This window comes from Pristis pectinata, chromosome 3, assembly GCF_009764475.1.
Source record: "Pristis pectinata isolate sPriPec2 chromosome 3, sPriPec2.1.pri, whole genome shotgun sequence".
NCBI lineage: Eukaryota > Metazoa > Chordata > Chondrichthyes > Rhinopristiformes > Pristidae > Pristis > Pristis pectinata.
In genome coordinates, this window is record NC_067407.1 from 119,823,274 (window position 1) to 119,845,526 (window position 22,253).

The 22,253-nt window shown below is 38.2% G+C and overlaps 1 protein-coding gene across 1 annotated transcript in view; it reads left to right on the forward strand.

Moving 5' to 3' along the window:
• The window catches only part of lrpprc (leucine-rich pentatricopeptide repeat containing), a 120,933-nt gene extending 105,522 nt beyond the window's left edge, over positions 1-15,411 (forward strand). The window contains exons 32-38 of the mRNA XM_052012941.1: positions 1,066-1,270; positions 3,074-3,210; positions 5,937-6,052; positions 10,020-10,094; positions 11,139-11,223; positions 11,333-11,475; positions 13,620-15,411. Coding sequence (XP_051868901.1) covers positions 1,066-1,270; positions 3,074-3,210; positions 5,937-6,052; positions 10,020-10,094; positions 11,139-11,223; positions 11,333-11,475; positions 13,620-13,688 — 830 coding nt within the window. The 3' untranslated portion in view covers positions 13,689-15,411. The remainder of the gene's footprint in view (positions 1-1,065; positions 1,271-3,073; positions 3,211-5,936; positions 6,053-10,019; positions 10,095-11,138; positions 11,224-11,332; positions 11,476-13,619) is intronic.
• The last annotated feature ends 6,842 nt before the right edge of the window (positions 15,412-22,253 follow it).

Sequence of the window (22,253 nt, forward strand, 5' to 3'; positions counted from 1 at the left end):
CTTTTGCTTTGTTTTTGCTTTTGTTAATTCTGCCTTCCATTAAGTTGTAATGTCTTCAGCAACAGAAAGGAAACATGCATAAATGAGAATTTATGTTGGTATCATATTGCCATTGATATATTGCCTTTTTTTCTGATATTCTTTTTTGATACTGTTTCTTTTTTTATATAAAGACTCCATTAATAAACTTTTGTGCTTTAATGTAATTATAGCAGATAGTAAACATGAAGAGGTTTAATTGCTCTCAAATGCATTTAATTGCAGTTGAATTGCCCCAGCGTGTGTATTTGTAAAATGGTATGTTAAATAATACTTGAACACTTGCAGCGCACAACCAGATGTTTACGTTGAAGTTGTTTAAAGTAATGCCAATGGTTTGTTTTTTAATAATACAGTACATTTCAGACATTATGCAGGAATGAGTTTTCAATGAATTTTCACTGCTTCAGTTCATGAATCCATTAAATATTATTCCCCACAGAATCAAAAGCTTTTGTTTTATTGTTGCTGTTCTGCAATTAAGATCTTCAGGCTTTAAAAATGGAATAAATATCTTTGTTCATATTATTCACTATGTTTTGGTCTGTTTGCTTTAGAAAAATGGCTTGTACTTGAAGCTGTGTAAAGAAATGTAGTTGCCCTTTTTCTTTGTAAATCACCCTGTGAAACTAAATGTTTCTTAAAGGAGAAAAGTGTAAATCATTGCCTTACAAATGGCCCTTTTTGATGTGCCACTGAAAAACGCTCACACCAAAACTCTAACCCTCCTGCGGTTAGTTGAATTTACAACCACTATTAGTTGACACTAAATCTGTGAGACCATTCATTCTCAAACTTACTTTCTGATGGAAAAGTAAATCTGAAGGGCAAAGAAGGGGGATGGGGGTGAATGCACAGATCTACCTGTAAATCAGATTAGTCAGGGAACCATTTTTATAGATGTTAACTGCAAGTAAAGCAGAATTGCAGAGGTTAGTTGGATTATTTTGAAAATATTAAATGACCTCTGATTAGTTTTGAGTTTTATTTTCTTTTCACTGTTTTTATTTAAATATTTCCTTGTAGATGGTGTGGCAACTCTGAAGACGATGTTGCAAACTAATCAAGTGCCCAGCCAGCTCGCTATTGCACGACTAATTCAAGCTTTGGGTTTGAAGGGAGATGTGGAGCAAATTCAATCACTGGAGCAGTTGATGGGAAACCTGCCACAATCAATCAATTTGTCCAGAATGCTATTTATCAATAACTTAGTCTTGGCTCACATAAAGAGGTTAGTAAACCTTTGTCAGGAATTGTATTGAGGCATATTGTTGTGAATACAAGATATTAATTCTGATAATTTCAGAACTTAAACTTCCAGTCAATTCGTATGATATATGTTAAAAACATTTGTTCTGCCCTCTTAAGATATTTGCCACATTTTTTGATAAAGAAAAATCCTCATGTATTATAGAAAATTTGAAAACATTTCTCAAGCTTCACAAGAAGCCTGATATTGCTTAATTTTAACCCACAAAAATACTTGTGTATACATATAATTGCTCATTAATATGAATTATTTTGCATTATTGAAAGCTAGTGCTTTATTTTGTTATTCTTGTTCCTTTTGTCTTGTCTCACTCTTATCTCCACTCGTTCCCTGAAAAGTAATAAAAATTATCCTCTGTACATTCAGAGCTGCGATGATTGTCTGATTGAAGACTGATCATGGTTAAGTAAGGATTTATGTGTTTCTAATCTGAAATATGAATTACAAAAACAAGTAGTAGAATGGGAAATGCACATAATCATCTAAAATAATTTATTTCTTTTGAGCTTCCATTTTGTTTATCAATATCGGGTGTTTTAACCACATTCATAAAAATGTTTGATATGAACTAGCAAATAAATGATTTAAAAAAAAAAGCAATAATTTTAATTCATGAGGTCCTGAATTTTGTCAAATAATTTGAACCATTTATTTCCTCTCACTGAGAGGGACTCTGAACCTTTGTAATATGGTTTTCCAGGACAGCTGCAAACAGACTTGATAGCTAGTCATAGTTGAAGTACGGGTGGAATATAAATTGTATTCTGTGGCTGCTTGCAACATACTTATTAATCAATAAATGGTATGCCATATCATTTGGGAGTAGATGTATACATTTTTAAATGCAGTTTGTGCCATTGTAGATATTCCAGATGTGTTTTCATTCTTCCACATCTATTCTCTGATGCAAAACAGTTTGTAAAATGGGAAGAACTTCCTGACATGACCTTGCACGCAGTATATTGCTGGAGTGGAGTTTATTGAAGTGGGGCACAGTGCAGGGATTTTGATATCCTTGATTTTGGAAGAGGTGCCAATGAGCTAATTTTTCTGTATTTCTGAGATTCAGGATTTTGGGGATAAAAAGAATTATGTACAGCTGTCCTTGCCAAACCCAGATTGCCAGTCCATTTCCTTATATTTCTCTTTCTGGCATGTACTCTGGAAAGTTGCAATACCCTCCACAGTCTTTCCTTCATTAAAGCTGAGGCTATTTGCAAAACTGTTAGTTTGCCTCATTTCAAAATGGGTCTTTCAAAAAAAAGTTAACTCCTGCATCCATCTGGCAAAATATGTGGAGCTTGTGGAAGCAGAGGTGTATCTGTGTTAATAAATATTTGATTGGATGATTGAGATTATTTGACTTTTAAGTTTGCATTATTTAGGGGCGATTCCTTTGGTGCAATATTTGCATGCTTAAGAATTCTGTGCACTTTGTAAACCGATTATACAGGTAGCCACGCAACAGTCCATGTCATTTAATATATATATTTTTTAGAGCACATCATGGTGATTTAGACTTTTCAAGGTCATAGTTCGTTACAGTAATGCATCTGATTACTGTTGATTGTGTCCATTCAGCTGTGAATTCTTTTTCTGGTTTCATAATTTCTGCTTCACTGCAGTAACAGCTGCACAAAAGAACTCATTTTGTGATATTTATGGAAAAATAAGATGAAACAATTCTTTCTACCTCTTTGTTTAATATCCAGGTGCTTTTAAAATTCAGCTATGATATAATATAAAATTGTATTATTCTTTCAGTGGGAATGTTGATGCAGCTGTGCAATATGTTGAGCCCATGTACATTCCAGGAGAAAATTCTCAGCAGCAACTAACAAGCATGTCCTACGTGTTCCGTAAGGTTTTGGAAGAAAAATGTGAAGAAGCAGTGGATAAATGTAAGATTATCTATCTGTAAATGCTGCTTGCTTTGTGTCAGCTAAAGCATGTTTTATGTACATGGATGAGAAGATGTAAAAGAGAACAGGGCAGGTTATTTACCAAATGTTGAGATTTCTTTTGGTGCTCAATATTCCCCTTTTTGTTTTGTGAGTCCTCAGGCACCAATTAATTCTTCTTGATCTGGCTTTGGGGTGGCTGTATTTTCTTTCTTATCTGCCTGGGAGAGCAGTAAGTAACATGACAGTATTGCAGCCTGAGACATGTACCAACTGGCAGTTCTCATGCTAGGGTGTTGGGTGGGTTTCGAAGGTAGCAGAGCATTGGTAAAGCACCATCGTGATCATGTAATTAACATATCTTTTTGGTCAAGTTTCTACTGTCCAACTTTTGGCCCTGGATTTGCGCGATATTTCTGCAGCCGCTGATCTGCTCAGTCAAGCCCTTGCCTTTACATTTGATACTGATTGAAATCATTGCTTTTTTTTCCACTTTGGCCACTCCCCAGGGCAGCTCTCAACTCTGCTTCCAAGGGATATAAAGTCTTGACAGACCGTCAAGACTTCACCGTTAGATCAGACGAGATCAATCTGAAAATTATCTTCTGCATTGGACATCTCCATAAACAGCTCTCCCAGTCTGCACCACTCAGTAAAGACCTCTTTGCTACTGTGTTTGTGACCCATCTGGTTTTCTGCCTCTCCTGCTTTCCCTCCTTTTCTCCTCACTAGGGCAAACCTAATGTTTCAGCCAGCTATAGAACTGAACCTTTTTCTCTAGTTTCTCTCCTATCCTCTCCTGCTGCCTCCAAACTCATCCACTTTTTGCTCCCTTGATACTCCTCCCACATGTTGAATGTGTGATCTCAATTTGCAGACAGTTAAGGACTGGCTATAAATACTGGCCATGCCAGCAATATCTACATCCTTTGACAGGGTAAAAAGAAACACCATCCTGTTCCAAGCTGAAACAAAGCATGACTCTCTACAACTTTGCTATCATGTTTCACTTTAGGATGAAATTCAGACCACACATCCATGCCATCAATGAAGCTTCTTCTTCCACCTCCATAGTATCTCCACTGCCTCAGCTCAACTGCCACTGAAACCCTTACCTAGGCCTCTGTTACCTCTCGTCTTGATTATTTTTATGGGCCAAAGCTCAATTGTCTATGACTCTCACCAAACTCAGACCAAGCCCTTTTCACATATCACCCCTGTGCTTCCTGGCTCACAGTAAACAGCATCTAATTGAGAGTTTTGTACTTGTCTTCAATTTTCTCTGTGACCTTGCCTCTCCTAATCTCTCATCTCCAGTCCTTTGGTTCTCTAAGATATCTGCACTCTTCTAATGGCCTCTTGTTTTTCCCAGAATTATATTGCTCCCCTTTCACAGCCATGCCTTTCCCTTACTAATGCCCTCGGCTCCAGAATTGCCTCCCTTAACCTTTTCCCACCATCTTCCTCGCTTTGCTCCTATGACATTCCTTTAAACTTAGCTCTTTGTCAGTTGTGAACATCCAAACCCATCTGCAGTTAGATGTATTTTCTATCTAACACTCCAGTGAAGTGCCTTGAGATACCTTCGTTACACTGAACATGCCATATAACTGGAAGTCATTGTTGTTTACATAGCCCCCTTCACAAAAATGTTTAATTGTTTCTACTTATTGGCTAATATGGTTTAAACTTGGATGGTTTGCTGTAAAGCTATAGAAGCCTAAAACAAAAGAGAACAGAATCTTTGGGGGGAAAATAACTTTTCACCTGTGGAAACATTTTCTCTTTGGAGAGGAGGAGGATGAGAGGTGACTTGATAGAGAGATGATAAGAGGCATAAGATGATCGAGTGGACAGTCAGAGACTTTTTCCCAGGGCGACAATGGCTAACACGAGGGGGCATAATTTTAAGGTGATTGGAGGAAGATATAAGGGGGATGTCAGGGGTAAGTTTTTTTTACACAGAGTAGTGGGTGCGTGGAATGCACTGCCAGCAGAGGTGTGGGGGCTGATACATCAGGGACATTTAAGAGACTCTTAGATAGGCACATGAATGATAGAGAAATGGAGGCCTACATGGGAGGGAAGAGTTAGATCTTAGAGAGGATAAAATGTTGGCACAGCATCGTGGGCCGAAGGGCCTGTACTGTGCTGTAGTGTTCTATGAAACAGTTATCAGTAGTAGTCTTCTGTATTCATTTTGTGTATTTATAAGCTATTGTGTCTTTATAAAGGATAGAGCAGGGCTGTTGGTTAGTGGTAAGAAGCCAAACTAACTGATGAGAGTAACATTTAGCTCAGACAAGGAATGGCCTTTTTTGTTTAAATAAACAGCTTGGCCAATGAGGAAGAATTTTGACTTTTCCAGTTAACACACGTAACAATCTAGGAAGAAATGAATATCACATTTAAAATTCATGGCTTCATTCTGTCCTCCTCTCTTTTCTTCCACTCCCCCCACAAATTATTTTATACACTTTAGCATCATTGAATAGAGCAGCAATTCAGCAAGCAGCGATCTAAACAGTCAGCAGATTCATGAATCTTTCACCTATCCATTTTTCCCTTCTCCCACCCAGTAGCTTTTGAGTTACTGAAAAAATAATTAACAGCAACAACAAAAAAATGACAATGGACAATGAGTAATGCAGTAAAATAAATTCTTGTGCTACATTTTTAAAATATAATGGTAAAAAATGCATTGCGTTTCGTCTTTTGTCTTCCAGTGAGTGCCATGGCTGAACGATTAGCTAACCATTTTGCAGTATACACACTGGTGATAGATCTCTTTCTGCAGTATATAAATAATGACAGAACAGAGGATGCCAAATTTCTTTTACAGGTATGTATTAAGAATTATGTATTAGTTCCCTATTTTAAATAAAAATTAAAGGTATTTTGTCATCCTGTATTTTTTAATATTTAAACAGTCGGTAACTATTGCATCAACTTGGAGTTGCACTGTGCAGCCTTGAAAAATTTAAGCCAGGTGTTCAACTATGCTTCCTCAGTGTTGAACACAGTTCCTTATTGATTAGTGAAGCAAATTTATTCCTCAGAAAATCAAGAGAAATAAAAGATGTGTGATATGATGTTTAAAAGACGTGGACATGTACATAGGTAGGAAAGGTTTAGGGAGATCTGGGCCAAATGGGACTAGCTCAAGTAGGCACCTTGGGCTGTAGTTTCTGTGCTATATAATTCTGATTCTAATAATTATTTACATTTTTTTAAAATTTTGTGCACTGGGGTAATTTCATTTATATATTTCCCTTTCGCATTTAATAAAGATACTTTAGCACCAATAGTCATCACTGCCAGATGGTTAGAATTCCACCATCCATAATCCAGCTCAGGAGTATGATGAATATTCTTCACTTCGTGAAGGTAGCTCTAACAATATTTAAGGAGGTCAAATTATACTGGGCAAAGTGGCTGACTGAAGGACACAACGCAAGGACAATAGATATTGGCCACGTGACGCTTCAAGCCTGCTGTGCTGTTTAACAAGTTCATGGCTCATCTTGTATCTTAGCCCATTTTCCTACCTGATTCTCATATCCCTTTGGTCCCAAAGCCCAAAAATGTATTATTTGTCACCCTAAACCTTAACTGCCTCCCCACCAATGTATAATGGTGTGCTGTGTGCCATCTACAAAATGCACTACAACAAATCAAAAGGCCTTTTTGAAAGCAGCACACAAACCCTTAACCCTTATCACCCAGAAGGACAGACTAGGACAACAAGCACATGGGAGCTTCTTTAGCACCTCCAAGTTTCAAATTGCATACCATCTTGACTTGCACATTTGTCAACAAACTATCATTGAGTTGTGTCAATGAGCTACACCATACCTGATCCTGACTTTATCACCAGAACTCTATTAGCTCAAATAGGCAAATCACCACCACCTTCTGTAGGGTAATTAGCGATGAGCATTAAATGTTGACTTCACCAGCAATACCCACATGCCAAGAATTTTTTTTGGCTTTAAAAAAAAAATTGGTGTGTTCTGTATTCTGTCATTGTGGAATGGAACTATTTCAAAATATAATGGAAGAAGAAAAGCATTTCCTTTGGATATCCTAGAAACTAGTTATCTGTATTCTGTAAGTTCCAAGCATTGCAATAAAAGTAGCTTCCATAATTAAACAGGAGATCTATTTCTCCACATGAAATGAAGATTAGATTTTTTTATGCTTAATTTTTTAATTTTAGTATGCTTCTGCTATGTTTGGAATAAGTATTGTATATTGTAATCAATTTTTTTTATAGTTAAAAACTGCAAAATTGATGATTTAAAATTTTTGTATTGCTTGTCCTTGGAAGTGAAGCCTGTGTATGCAGCAAGTGCACTCTTCCAGTGTTCCTGACACAGACTTGATGGGCTGGATGGCCATCACCTATGCTGTTCCATTTATTCTGAGGATTTAGTGCTACATTATTTGGCTTTTTTTATCAGTCATGTTCTGTCTGCAATTTTCCAACAACTCTCAAATGCATAAATTCATAGGTTGCTGTTACTACATGTTCTGAGTTTGCTGTAAATGACAGGGTGGTAATCTTCAGAGAATGAGACAACAGCATTGAGGCTTTCTGATAGTTTATGATGTAAAACAGAGCAAATGTTGAGTAGTCTAAGGGGAATAAAAGCTGCCATTGACAGTGTACACACATGCACTGACAACGAGTCTATTCCCAGCAGGTGGCAGCCAAACAATCAGTGATCTTGCAGATTGCTGGGTTCATGGGTACTCACGCTGTCAGCCTGTGCACACTCTTCTCTCCTGACAGTAAACAAGGCAGCTTTTACTGGAGTGCAATGTGATTAATAAATGCAAAAAATTAAAGCAAACCAAACATTAACTGGCATAGCCCACAATCAATTAACAAACATAGTTGAGCATTTAGACTATATAGCTTGGTTATCCCTTCTATAAATTCAAAAAAGAAACACAGTGGCAGAGCATAAATCTTAAGCAAGTTTTCTGTTAAAGGGGAGATTTTGTCACATGTAGAATGCAGCAACTTTCCCTGGTAGAATTTAAGACAACAGTCATTTTCATAGATCAATCTTCCCATCTGCCCAAGTACATGATGACAATTAGAATTTTTACCTTTACAAGGCAACAGCAATAAAGAAAAAAAAACTTTATTAGGGTTTTATGATAAATTCAAAAAGGTGTGCATAATGTTACCTTGTATGTTTTCTCCATTCATAGTTGTTAGTAATTGTGGTGGTGTCAAGTTGGGTACTGTGGAATTCTCCAGATATCCACAATGGGAGTCTTAAGTATACAAGTGGATAATACTAGATATTCACAAAGGAGCTGATGAAAATCAGAAAAGAAAGAGTTCTAATTTTTGATCCCAACCTGAACATAAAATAATTGGTGTTTTTTTTTCTGTGCATTGCCAGCGTCTGTTCAGCAAAGTGTGTTTGAAGGTCAAGCGAGACCTCAAACCTGGCAAAAAAGCTCAAGGTCTCCTATTCACTGGGGAGACGTAGACCAGAGCAGGTACCTTGAAGCAATAATGAAACGCCACCATTGGTATCTCAGCAAAATGCTCCAAATCCACCGACCGGGCAAGTGAATTCTGTGTCAAGCTAACATCCCCAGCATTGAGGCCCCAATCACATCCACTTGGTTTTGATAGGTAGGTCATGTTGTTGCCTGCCCAAAACCAGGTTGTGAATATGGACACACTGCTCCAACTCTAATCAAGGCAAGAGATTACTGAGTGGAGAGACGAACAATTCAAGGATCCATCAGCCTATTTCCAAAACTGTGGTGACAACAGAAATGCTGCATGAAGAAAATCATTGTGGAGGATCTCAGAGATCCTGTAAGATGGCCCTTCCCAGGCAGTGCTTCTCATAACCAAGCAAAAGGGGCTGCAGAGTGTGCACAGTGTCTGGGCTACCCTGAAATCCACCATTATTAGAACTTATGAGAGACTCAAGACTTCCGTGCCAAAACACACCAGGACTGGTTTAATGAGAAATTAAACCGCTTTACAAGTACCTGAAGGCTGTGAGGTCCAACAAAAGAATCAGGGCCTCGAGAACAGTTGGTAGATGGAAAGAGTGCAGAGTTGCAGCAACTTGCTAATAACCACGATGTGCTGGTTATCACCAAGGCCATCTGTAACCCAAAGACCCAGTGGGTGCCAAGAACAGATGAGAGCTTGTAAGGACAGTCAGTCAGTTTCCATTGCCACTGTGACTCTGTCCTTGACACAAGTGTCCCACAGTACAGTATCTGGTCCAGTCTCGCCTCCACCCCAGACAAACCAGATCACTTTGCACTAACATGGACTTTGTTTTTTCTTTGTTCTAACTGTGTTCTTTCTTGTATGAATTGTGTACAATTTATGTTTGTTTTTCATGTGAATGCTGCTGTGTGCCTGTAATGCTGCTGCAAGTAGGTTTTTCATTGCAGCTGTGCATATATTATACTTCTGCATATGACAATAAACTTGACTCTGACTTTGAATTTTTTCAAAAGGCTTTCTTGACAGAATAGAGGAACTTTGCTGCTGAACTGATCTTGAAATACCTGACTTTATACTGAAATTAAATAAATGTATTAAATTATTATTTAATATCCTCACACTTATTCATAACGCATTGTGTGAATTAAAGAAGATGGAAACTTGGATTCATTTAAATTTTCAATATTTAGTTATTTTGTATGTCGCATATTTAAAGATACTGAACAGTCAAACACATTTGCTTCAAGGGTTACCCTCTCAATGAATCAGTAGCATTTCAGTAAATAACGTTTTGGGAATTTGTTTTTTTCAGAGATGCCCTGCAATTGCAGAACAGAAGAGGAATTTGGTTTCATTCATTACTAAAACTGCACAGAAACCTGGGCAGGTACGTGCATTGAAGATGCAAAATGCTGTAATTCTTTTGCATAGCGTAGGGTGTAAGCATTTGTTCCTTTTTTTTTAAAAAAAAAGATCCTCCTATCCACTTTAAGGCGTGTGCTGTTTATTAGCCAAGAGTTTGGGTTTCCCTTAATCTACTAAGAGTAGCTAGTGACATGCCTCACTATGTGTTGAAAGCTGAATTCCTGTTTAGGGTAAATTCATATTTCCATTTTACTCCTGTAAGAAAGCTGCTCATTGTGAGCAGCAGCCCTGAACCTCCCCACACATGTGCACCCCTTGTTCAGAATCAACAATCTAAGGTTATAAATATCCAAGTGGAGGGAGAGGTAGGGAAAACCAACCCTCTCTTCCCGAGACATTTCTTAAAGTAATTTGAAGCATGATTTGTGTAGTGTAGACTCATTGGAAATCTTCAGCTGAATAACTGGTTGCCTCAAATAACTATGTTAATGGAGAAGATAATATAACAAATCATGACAACAACTGTGGCTCCAGAGACCTGGGTTTGGTCCTGACTTTAGGCGCTGTGTGGTGTTTGCATGTTCCCTGTGCTCACGTGGTTTTTCCCTGCGTACTCCAGTTTTCTCCAACATCCCAAAGACTTGCTGGTGGGTTAATTGGCCACTGTAAACTTCCCTCAGTGCAGGTGGGTGGCAGGGGAATTGGGGATTTAATAGATTGTGAGAGAGAATAGGTTGCAGAGAAGTAAATGGCAGTATGGGACTAACAGGTGTTCTCTGAGAGCTGGCGTAGACCCGATGGGCTGAATGTCCTGTTTTCTAAGGAGGTATGATATGCAATGGGCCTAAGGAATTTGCTTTCCTTTTTGTGTAGGTGCAAAATATATTCAGTTTATTCCATTCCAGTAGTCATCTTATATACCTGTGCACTCTGTCCTAATGGCTTTATATATTTTTTTAAATTAGCCTGTATTTATACATTGCCTTTGACAACTTCAGGATGTCTGAAAATGTTTTACATGGAACATTTTACCATCTGGTGAAATTGTGTGGGTTTGCTTCCTCAGGCTCACAAAATTCTTGGGCTCCTCAATCTGATCCAAGATTTTCCAGAAAAAGAAACTGCTTATGCATACCTTATGAAATGTTACGGTAAGCTATTTAACATCAAGGTTATCTTAAATTAGCTGTTTAGAACGATAATCACCTGTGTTTGGCAATGGTCATAAGGCTATTTAAATGCTTGTTTTTGTTTCTTTAGCATTGGACAATGATGTGGTTTCTGCAAACGCTTTGTATGAAAAGGTTAAAGAAGAGAAAATAGTGCCAGATGAGCTGTTCTTGAAGCGTCTTGCTGTGCTGTTGAAAAATGCAGGAGAACCAGTCTCCTTCACTGAGCCACCTGTGAGTTTTGCTTTCTCTAATCATCCATTGTTTCAGCCACTGATCTGTTACTGGGGTAAATCCAGAGTTATATGACCACTGCACTAAAACTAAGCACTCTACACAGCAACCCATGTCAGAAACCTTTCGATTTAGGACATCAGTGAAGCTAAGGATTCAGCTGTTTTGTACAGATTCCACCAAAGTGCACTCAGTTCTTGGCTGTTCCATTTTCAATTTTACAACAGGTGAATGCAAAGTGAGTAGTGTGGCTGCACAACCCTGGGTTGCCACAAATTAGTAGAATGCAGGTTCCACCTCTAATTTCCCACACAGTGAATTTCTAATTTTAATATTGTAGTGATTTACTCAGTGGAAACTCCTTGACTGCCCCTGGGAAGTAGCTTTTTTTTTGCCCAGGGAAGGTAACTAAAGAGAAATTGGCTGTGAGGAGTTTTTTTAAACACATTTAAGATCAAATATGGAAAAACCATGAGTGCAGAGAGCAACTGAGGCATGAGCAAGTGTGTTACGTATCCCAACTGTGGTAAAACATGGTAAACTATTATCATTTAATACTGCATTATAGAATCCCTAATCACACCTGCAGGGTTGAAACTTTTAATGTCACCTCTGGAATGTGGGTTTTAATCCAGTTGTGAGTAAGGCAACCATAGACTGGTGAAAACATCTCTATGAAAATTAGGAAAACCTGTATTTTCTTTAACCAAGAAGACTGCTTCTATCCAAACTGTCCAGTGGAAAGTCCACACCTGTAGCCCAAGACTTTTCTCTGCTGAGATTGGCAACTCAGTGGCATAGGAGCTGAAAGCTGAGCTTCCCCTCCCATGTTCCTTCACCCAGCCCACCCAACCGCATTCATCTCTCATCTACTTTGCTCAGAAAGGAAGCAACAAAGGTATTTTGGGGAAATCTGGTTCTGTAGTTCTGTGTCCTATTTTGCTTTTGATTCAAAATGTTTTTATTCCTAAGCCCCATTATGTTAGTGCAGATAAATGCAGTTGAGATGCCAATCTGTTATTATCTAATTGAATTGCTGGAGAGGTTCAGGGTAGTGAGTGGTCTGCTCTGATGTTTGCCTGCTCCTCTGTTTGGGAGACTATATCCTGATTACACACTGACAGCATTAAAGACTCTGGCTCAGTATGCAATAAAACTCTGCCTTCACTACCGTGACAGTCCCAATATTGGAAGATAAATTGTGAGATTTCCCTCAGTTCAGTACCATTTAGCCTTGAATTGTCACTTTGTCCTTTCCCCAGGCAAACCGGATTTCTCATGCCTGTACTGTGAAGGACCTTATTGACAGGAGAGTCACTCTGTTAGACTTGGCAAAATTTGAATCTAGAATTTCAAAGAGGGAGCTTAAAATCCTAAAACTTTTAAATGTCAAATCTGAGAAGTGAATATTGAAAGCAAGTGTTTATTTCCTTGGTTTTGACCCATTTTGCCTCCACTCAATCATTTATTTTCAGAGGGAGGATGCAAGACAGTATTCATTCAGGTTGTACTGAATATAATAAGGCTTAATTCCATCACTGTTGAAAAGGTCAGTGTATTTACATGTAAGAACTCAGATGAGACATGTCAGAGTTTAGTCATACTTTGCCTTTCAGAACATAATGTTATTCAGGGAATTGTCTGTTGAACTGAAAGTTATCTCCTCAGCCCATGCATTAAACTGTGTCAGCTATGGCTTAGCTATTAAGATTCTCACCTCTCAGTGGGTGTGAGTTCAAGTCCCACTCCAGAGACTTGAGCTCAAAAATCTATGCTGACAGTCCAGTGCAGAGGGAACGCTGACTATTACTGACATTGTTTCTCAGATGAGAATTAAAACAAAATTCCCCCGTCCCATCAGGTGGATGCAGAATATTTCATGGTACTCTCTCAAAGAGCAGAGAGTTATCCTCACATCCTGGCCCTTAATTAATATCGTTAATACATTGTGGGAGCTTGCTGTGTGCATTCCTGTTGTGTTATGGTGACTATATTTCAGCAGTACATCATTTTAGGAACGGTGTGGAGGGATACGGCTCTAATGCAAGTAAATGGAATTAGTGTAAATAGACAAGGCAGTCAGCTTAGTCCACAGCAGAAGGATGTAATAGTCTGATCATATAACTTTTTTCTTTTTGAAACAGGAGAGTTTTAAATTTTATGCAGAAAAGTTGAAGCGAGAAAAAGCAGCAGAATCTTCTGATGAAAACTAAAATGAAGATTGAAATTATCAGCCACTTCTATATTTTTGAGGAACCAAAATGATTGTGTGTAGTTCTGAAATGTAGTGACTTTAACAATATGTTTGACTGTACAGGATATTTAACGTGACAAATAAAAATTTGGAGGAGCCAAACCTTCTCTCTTATGCAATCTATTCTTTCTCAGTTGGTGTTTATAATTGCTGCCATTTTATTCATTAGGTTATAATTTCTGCTTCAGCAATTTATGAAAACATTGAAATTACTGTAATTCCCATGTTGGCTGTGGTTCAGTGATAGAACTTGTGAAGCATTTCATCCAGGCTAACATCAGTGCGGCACTGACCATGTGCTGTATTGTCACAGAAGCAGGGGTCTGCAAGTCTCCTTGTGTATAAAAGTGAGCTTGCTTGTTCTGGACCCGACTGCTTGTGGTCATTCTCCATGTCCAATCTGATCTGACCTGACCATCCCTGTAAGTGGCACAGCTAGCAGCTGCTTCATTGCTCCAGCGATCCAGGTTCAATCCTGACCTCCGGTCCTGTAAGTGTGGAGTTTGCATGTAGTCTGACCTCGTGGGTTTCCTCTGGGTGCTCATGTTTCCTCCCTCAAGACAGTAGACGGTCAAACCTTAAAAAAAAGGTCTTCTGTTACAATGCAGTCACATATTTAAATGTAATTGATGGAGGTTTTAAGTGGGAACATTTTTACACTGGCTGATTCCCATGAAGAGGTCCACTGCTGCAGTTGCCTCACAGTTATTTGTAACAATAGACTTTACAGCTGTAATATGTGAACTTCTCGGGGCTCACCAGCTGGCGTATTGCTCTTTATGTAACACCTAGCTCACCTGTACTTCCCTGGCTAAGAAGAGAAAATTAAAAATCAAAGCTTGGTTATCCTGTTTTGCCTCCTGCTTACAAAATTGAGATTCCTGAAAGTTTTTGCTGAATTCTGTTCAGATAGGAGGGTTTAGAAAACAAATCTAGAACTAGAGGGCACAGGTTTAAGGTGAGAGGGGAGAAATTTAAAGGAAATCTGAGGGGTAAGTTTCTCCTCACAGAGGGTGGTGAATATCTGGAATGAGCTGCCAGAGGAGGTAGTGAAGGCAGATACAGTTACAAGGTTTAATATGTGGACTGGCACTTTAATAGGAAAGGTATAGAGGGATAAAGGCCTATGTGGGCAAATGGGATTGGCGTTGATTGGCATCAGTCAATGTGGACAAGTGGGCCGAAAGGGCCCATTTCTGTGCTGTATGATTCTATGATATTGTCCTAAATAGCCAACCTTTTGTTCTGAAAACTATTTCTCTTGTAATAGACATCCCAGCTGGGGGAACCATCAGCTTTGCATCCAACATGGTCTTCCTTGACAAGCCCTGTTTTTAAAAAAAAATTGTCCATTTCAATGAGATTACTTCCCTTTCTGAATTCTAGAGAATATACGCTGAGTCTGAATACTTCATATAATATCCTGGGAATCAGCCTGGTAAACCTTTGCTGCATCCCCTCAATTCTGGGTTCCTAAAGTATGGAGACCACATCTGTACATAATATTCCAGTCTCTCAACAGCTCTATACAATTGGAGCAAAGTGTTTCTAGTTGTGTACCAAAATCTGACACTCGCGGGCTGCCCCCAGAACACTCTACACAAAAACGCATTTCACTGTATGTTTTGATGTACATGTGACTAATAAAGATCTCTTTAAAATCCTTTTGCAATAAAGGCCAACATACTGTTTGCATTTTTCATTGCTTGCTGTATCTGCCTTTTTAGCTTCAGTGATTCATGTACAAGGACCATCTGGCTCCTCTAAACACTACCTTGCAATCCTTCACCATTTTTTAAAAAGGTATCTTTGGCTTTCTATATTTCTTTTGGAAATCCTTGTCCATGGGCTCAAAACAAAGATGAGAGTTGCACTGTAAGTACAGCCAGGGAGAGAATTGATTGAGCATCAATAGTGAAACGTGGAAATGGTTCAGCATGTTGATCACTACAAAATATTTTAGAAAATGGAGGGCCATATGGTTGAGAGTTTGAAAGAGCAGTTCCAACTGGCAGGTTTTTAAAACCAGAGATAGACACTGAAGGAAATGATGTTGGAAATGAGTAGAGGAATGGTAAAAGATGTGATAAAGAGATTGGAGGACACCTTGCAATTTTATTTTTAATTTTCCAGTTAATTGCCATGATTTCCTATTAGGAATGCATTTGTCATATAAATTGCTTGGTGTCATTGAAGATCAAATTAACTGCTGTCATCAGTAATGTGCAGTTGCATCTCTCACTTGATTATCATTTCTTGTGTGCACAAACCAATCCTGAATATAGCCAATAGGGTGAATCATTGTTTAAAGAGTTAATCTTGCACTTCAAAGTGCAATGTGCCATCAGGATTGATTAGAGGCAAATCAGAAAGTTGGTGCAAAGCTTTATTTCTTAGTTTTGAACTCTTTAGAAATGAGTAGATTTTTGGGGGAATAATTTTGTCATAAGGATGCAGCAAGATTAAAAGACTGAATGAGGAATGTGTATTGGAAGGAATATTTGTTTAAAAAAAACACTTGCTGTGGCAGTATTCATTTTAAAGGGAGAATGTCAAACTAGGTGATAACTTCAGCTAAATCAGATGGGTAAATTTATTACTGCCATAAGTCTTGAAATCAAATGTATTCAGCAATTAATCTTCTTCCTGGTTCCTATGTAGTACAGTAGAACTCTAATCCAGCACACTCGGACTTTGGTGCTGGACAAGCTGATTTCCCAACATGTATCTTGCCGTTTAAGATTGGTTTTCCCAGTTCTTTTTCTACTTTATCCTTCACTTTGAAGATGCTAATTCCTCCAGGAATAAATCCAGTGTACTAGTAATTGATGGATCCTAACTAATGACACCTACTATAATGGCTGGGGTATTTAAACTCATTTACTCAAGTACCATAATCTGGACATTTAAAAGCTTGATTTAAAGCTTAAACAGTAAAAACCCATTATGACTTTTAGGGAAAGAAATCTCTTCCCCTTCTCAACCTGTAGCCAGTCTAGTCTGTCTTAGACTCCAGACCCCCAGCAATTAGGTTCACTCTTTACTAATCTGTGAAATAGCAGAGGAAGCCATTGAATCATATCAAAAACACTGGGTTATAAATCAGGACAAAACACCCTGTGTTACTGGAACTTCCACATGAGTTCCATTGGGCACTGTGGCCACCTTTCACAAGTGTGACTGATCTTAGACCTCAACATTTTCCTGCTTTATGCTCATATAACATTAGATTTCTCTATAGTCCAAAAATATACTTAGCACCCATGACTGGTATCAAAAAATCCAAAAATCACAACCCTCTGAAGCAGTTTCTCCTTGTGGTCTGAAGTGGTTGACATCTTACCCTGAGGCTATACCTAGTAATCACACCCACTCCCCCAGTGTGATAACAGTTTAAATTTCCTAATTATTTAATCACTTTTGTGGCATCTACTGTCAATGTCCCCCAGAATCCTTGGCACTTCTATGAGAACCTCTCTCCAAACTCTAGAGGATAGGCCAATTCCGCTCAATCTGTCCTCATCGCAGCACACCCCTCATCCAGAAAACCGGTCTAGCGAACCTTCAGTGCACAACCTCCAAGAATATCCCCCCTCAAATGAGGTGACCAGCCCAGGCAGTTGTAGCAAGATATCAATACCCATGTATTCCATCCCTTTTGCAATAAAAGACATTACATTTGCTGCTGTAATTTATCACTGAATCTACATAGTAACTTTGTGTTTATTGTACAAGAATACACAGATTTCACTAAAAAAAATTAATTATCTAACATTTAAATAACATTTTTCCACTCCTGCTTCTTTTTGTTCTTTGGTTTCATGCACACACATCAGAATGTCTGCTTGTTAGAACATTTTCTAACAGGTTTCATCAGCCTTCCTACCACATTGCATCTCCTCCTCTGGCTTTGGATGAATGTGAGAGGGTGCAGAGAAGATTTGGAGTTGATAGAAGAGGCTGTACAAGCCGTGGTTGTTTCTTTGGAACTAAGGAGACTGACTGGAGATCTAATGAGAGGTGTATAAAATTATGAGATGTCTAGACATCGTTAATAGGAATAACCTACCTCCCATAACAGTGAGGGCAGTAACTAAGGGGCATAGATTTAAGTTAATTGGTAAAACAATTACCGGGGAGCTGAGGAAATACAAAATCACTGAACAGGTGGAGAGGCTCTGGAACTGAAAGAGTGGTCGAGGCAGAACCCTCACCACATTTCAATGATGAACATTTGAAGACCAAGCGACAAGACGATGGAGCCAGAGCAAGGAACTGGAACTAAACTAAATAACTCTACTTTTGGATGGTTAGTGCATAATGGGCCAAATAGCCTCCCTCAGTCCCATAAACTTCTTTGGTTCTTTGAAAACCTGGTTAGATTCCCTGCCGATGCAAAATCTAAGTGTCACAGTGATTGAGTGTTGATGACTGCTTCTTTCTAAGCAAAACTGTATACTTCACCCCTTTACCTAGGTACGCACCTTGCCTCAACATTTTGAGGGGTCCAGCTGTTCAGGAACAATCGGGTACCACAGATTATTGATTTTCCCTATTGACTTGATAGTCCCAAGCACGTTTTAAAGCAGATGTTCATCCAATATTTTTTTGGAAATGGTTTTTAAAAATGAACTAATTTTCATTGAATAATAATAAGAAAGGCAACAGAGTCCTGCACCATTTGCATAATTTTATCCCTCCTCCTACAAGTATTATCTGGATGCTAATAGGCGACAGAGTGCTGCATATTCCAATACCGATTAGCTATTCTTTTTGTGTTTTTAAAATGTAATTTCTCTACAATACCTTTTGTACTATATTGTTTAATCTTTTATTTCATTTTTAATGTATGAACTGAATTTAGAAGCTGACATTTTTCATTTGGACATGTAGCAATTAAATTATGAAACTTCAAACTGTTAAAGAGCACCTCTTTCATAATCAGAATTATAACTAAAAACAAATGCATTGTGCTGGAGGGCTAGGAAAGAGAATAGCCCTTAATAGTTTTTAATTGAACAAAAAAAAAATCTCTTGATTTTCAGAAATACAATGAAATTCCTGAAGAGACCAGAGGAGCAAAAGTGACAATGGTTGTTACAATTTGATTTTGTATACTTTATTGTTGCACTGAGAGATGATAAATCGGTTATCCAGTACATCAGTACACAAACATGGCCCTTCACCAGGTGAGTCCAAAATAGTCATGCAAGTCTTTGTCTAGGAAAGTAACTCACTTGAAAGATGGATTGTATTTTCCAACTATACAATGAGATCTTTGTCTAGTACATTATTTTCTCAGATTAGGATATCTTTAAGAATTTTACCTCACTTACCAAGTTTATGGGTGTATAACTAATAATTTTACTTTTACACAATGAAGTGCAGGTCACTTACTTTGAAAAATGTTACTGTCAAATTAAATATTGCCTGCTATGTCACTCCTGACATTTTTCCTGTGCTGACAACTCTGGGTATGTGACTGTCCCTTTGACCCAATGATATAAATGCCCATGGTAGCATACAAAATGTGGAGAAAGAGGATGGTGATATTTGAACAATGGTACACACTAAAGGTGATGGTCAAGTGGGCTAACTTCATTGTGTTAACATTTAAGTGTGGCATTTTTGCATGGGAGATTGGGGGAAACAAATAGCATAAAAGAGGTTAAATTACTTGTATAGATGGTAGGTTGAGGGTGTAACCACAGGTCATGAACTGGGAGGTTTGGGGTGTGAGGAGATGATGGTTCGAAGGACAAGAGAGGAAACTTATTTCACTCTCTAGAGGTTGATTCTATGACAAGGAGGAACAACTGCAAGAGACTCCTAACGTTTGATATTTGTTCAGCTTTTAGATTCAGAAGAACATGAAGATCTTAATACATTTATCCAGAATGAGCTTATGATCCACCTCCTTCAGGATCTAAAATGATTTTGGGTTTTTCTGTGCTTGTTTATTCAGTCAGAGTCTTCTAATCTTCAGTGATAATGACAACAGGAGATTGGGTGGAATCCCTGGAGGAACAGTATCAATGGTCATGTTCATACCATTTCACTGGGGACTTCCAATCTCTCACCAAAGAATACCAATAGAAATTCCAGGTGCAGATATTCATCATTTTCCGCCTGAAGAACTCCTTTGTATCAACCCTTAAGTCATCTTTTTCCAGTTTGAACCAGTATGCCAGTAAAAAAAACAAACTGCTGGAGGAACTCAATGAGTTAAGTAGGATCTGTGGAGGTTTGGTGAAGGGATGGTCCATGTTTCAGGTCGTGACCCTGCATGAGGACTGAGAGTGTAGAGGAAAGATAGTATAAAGAGATAGCTACTGCTGTAAAGTTGATTTGCTGTTCTGCAATAAATCTTCCTGGTCTTTTTCAGCTTAACTGCTTCAATGCCAGTACATCCTCCTTTTTTCCTCCTTCCATGCAGTACCTTCTCCAGTTCATTTACAATTTCTGAGCTGAATCCTTCAAATACACTGCTGTCTGCAAATTTGACCAATTTGCACTGGTGTAAATTACAAACAATTATGGGTCTGGCATGGCTCTGGAGCAACCAATTAGTATTCCTCTCAAAGCAAAATGATGCAGATGCTAGAAATCTGAAATATAAACTAGAAATAGTGTAAATACTCAGCAGCTTTGGCAGCAGAGAAAGAAATGGAGTCAACCTTTCATCAGAACCTGAAATGTTATCTGTGTTTCTCTTCCCACAGATACTGCCTGACCTGTTGGGCTTTTCCAGCATTTCCTGTTTTTAATTCCCTTGTAACCAACACATCCATTATAAAGTTTTGGCTTGAAGCCCTAATTTTCAGCAAGTCCTAATAGAAGAAAAATGTTCTTGCTTCCAGTGTTTGGGAAATTAGAATGGAACTGAGATCAGATATTGTTTTGTATGCCTCATTCTTTTATTTAGGTTTTCGGGGTATAGGGAGATTTTGGAACAAAAGGAATTTCTTTAAAGCCACACACCATTCCTGACTTGGAAATATATCGCCATTCCTTCACTGTTGCTGGGACAAAATCCTGGAACTCCTTCCATAACAGCATTATGGGTATACCCATACCTCAAGGACTGCCAACGGTTCAAGAAGGCAGCTCATCACCACCACCTTCACAAGGGCAATTAGGGGCAGGCAATTAAATATTAGCTCACCCTGCGAAGCCCACATCCCCTGAATGAATAAAAGAAATGACAAACTTACTTGGAAACCCAGTTTAAGATAGAGCAGAAGATAAGCCTGATAAACAGAGCACTGGCTACCTTGGCAGTATCTCATAGATATTTCTAAAGATAGTTTGCTTTTGAAATGTAAAGTTTCTCTTAAATTTTACTTTACATATGCTGTGGATATTATAAAGCTCTTTTGGTAGCACTCTCTTGCAGTTAATGCGATGCCCTGAGGAACTCCTCAGTAGAATACACTTATCCACTGTGTCATCTGGCAAGCAGTAACAAAGCACCTTTCATTGGCCAAATAACTTCAATCCTAGCACATCTTGAAGGGTTTCTGAGTACAAATGTATACCTTAGTAAATGAACTTTTTTGGTTTGATTTAAGTGGACCCACAAAGTAGTAGATCGTTGACAAGGTAGAAAATAACAAAATTATTTTGATTTTATTTGATGCCTTGGCTGGCTTAAGCTTTTATATGATGACATACTCAATGCAAGGTATGTTTTCAATGTGTTCAGGAACAGCATCTTCCCCTCCAGCATCAGATTTCTGAATGATCCATGAACCTATGAACATGACCTCATTATTCCTTTCTGTTTTGCACTACTTATTTATTTTGTAATTTATAGATTTTTTTATGTCTTTGCACTGTACTGCTCTCACAAAACAACAAATTTCACATCATATGTCTGATTCTGTGTTTCTGCAAATCTGGATGCACTGAGATTTTTAGACAATACTTTCCTGCCATCTGCTGATGGTTTAGTAGATGGCAGTTATGCTTTCTTTTCACTGCCAGATTCCTGAGAAGGATCTAACAGGCAATGAGTTTCAGTAGCCTTCAATTCAAACATCAACTGACTGGATAAAGGTGGAATTAATTTGTGATTTCACTCAGGGACCTTACACATGGTCAGTGTAGGAAGTGGAAGAAGTCAGAGTTGGTAGCAGTGCTCCAGACATGTTGAAGCAGAGTCATATTGTTGCAGAGAGTACAGGGAACATTGATGTTGGAATAACTGATAGTGGGATGTTTTGATGAATCAGATTGCATTACAAACCTCAACATTCTTCACTTTTTCCTGTTTAATTAATTTTTTTAAGTAAATGAACCAATATTCTTGCAGTGTTTAAAAAAATAAGGAATAGTGAAAAGCAATTTATGTTTCTAGACATTTATTCTACAGTATAAAATATTGACATTCAATGTATCTTTAATCCAAGAATCTGTACATTCAATGCTGAAATATTCCAGTGTTGTAGAGAACCTAATAATCAAAAATAATAAAAAGATGCAATCCAATATTGTGCTTATTGTATACAAACATGATGTCAGA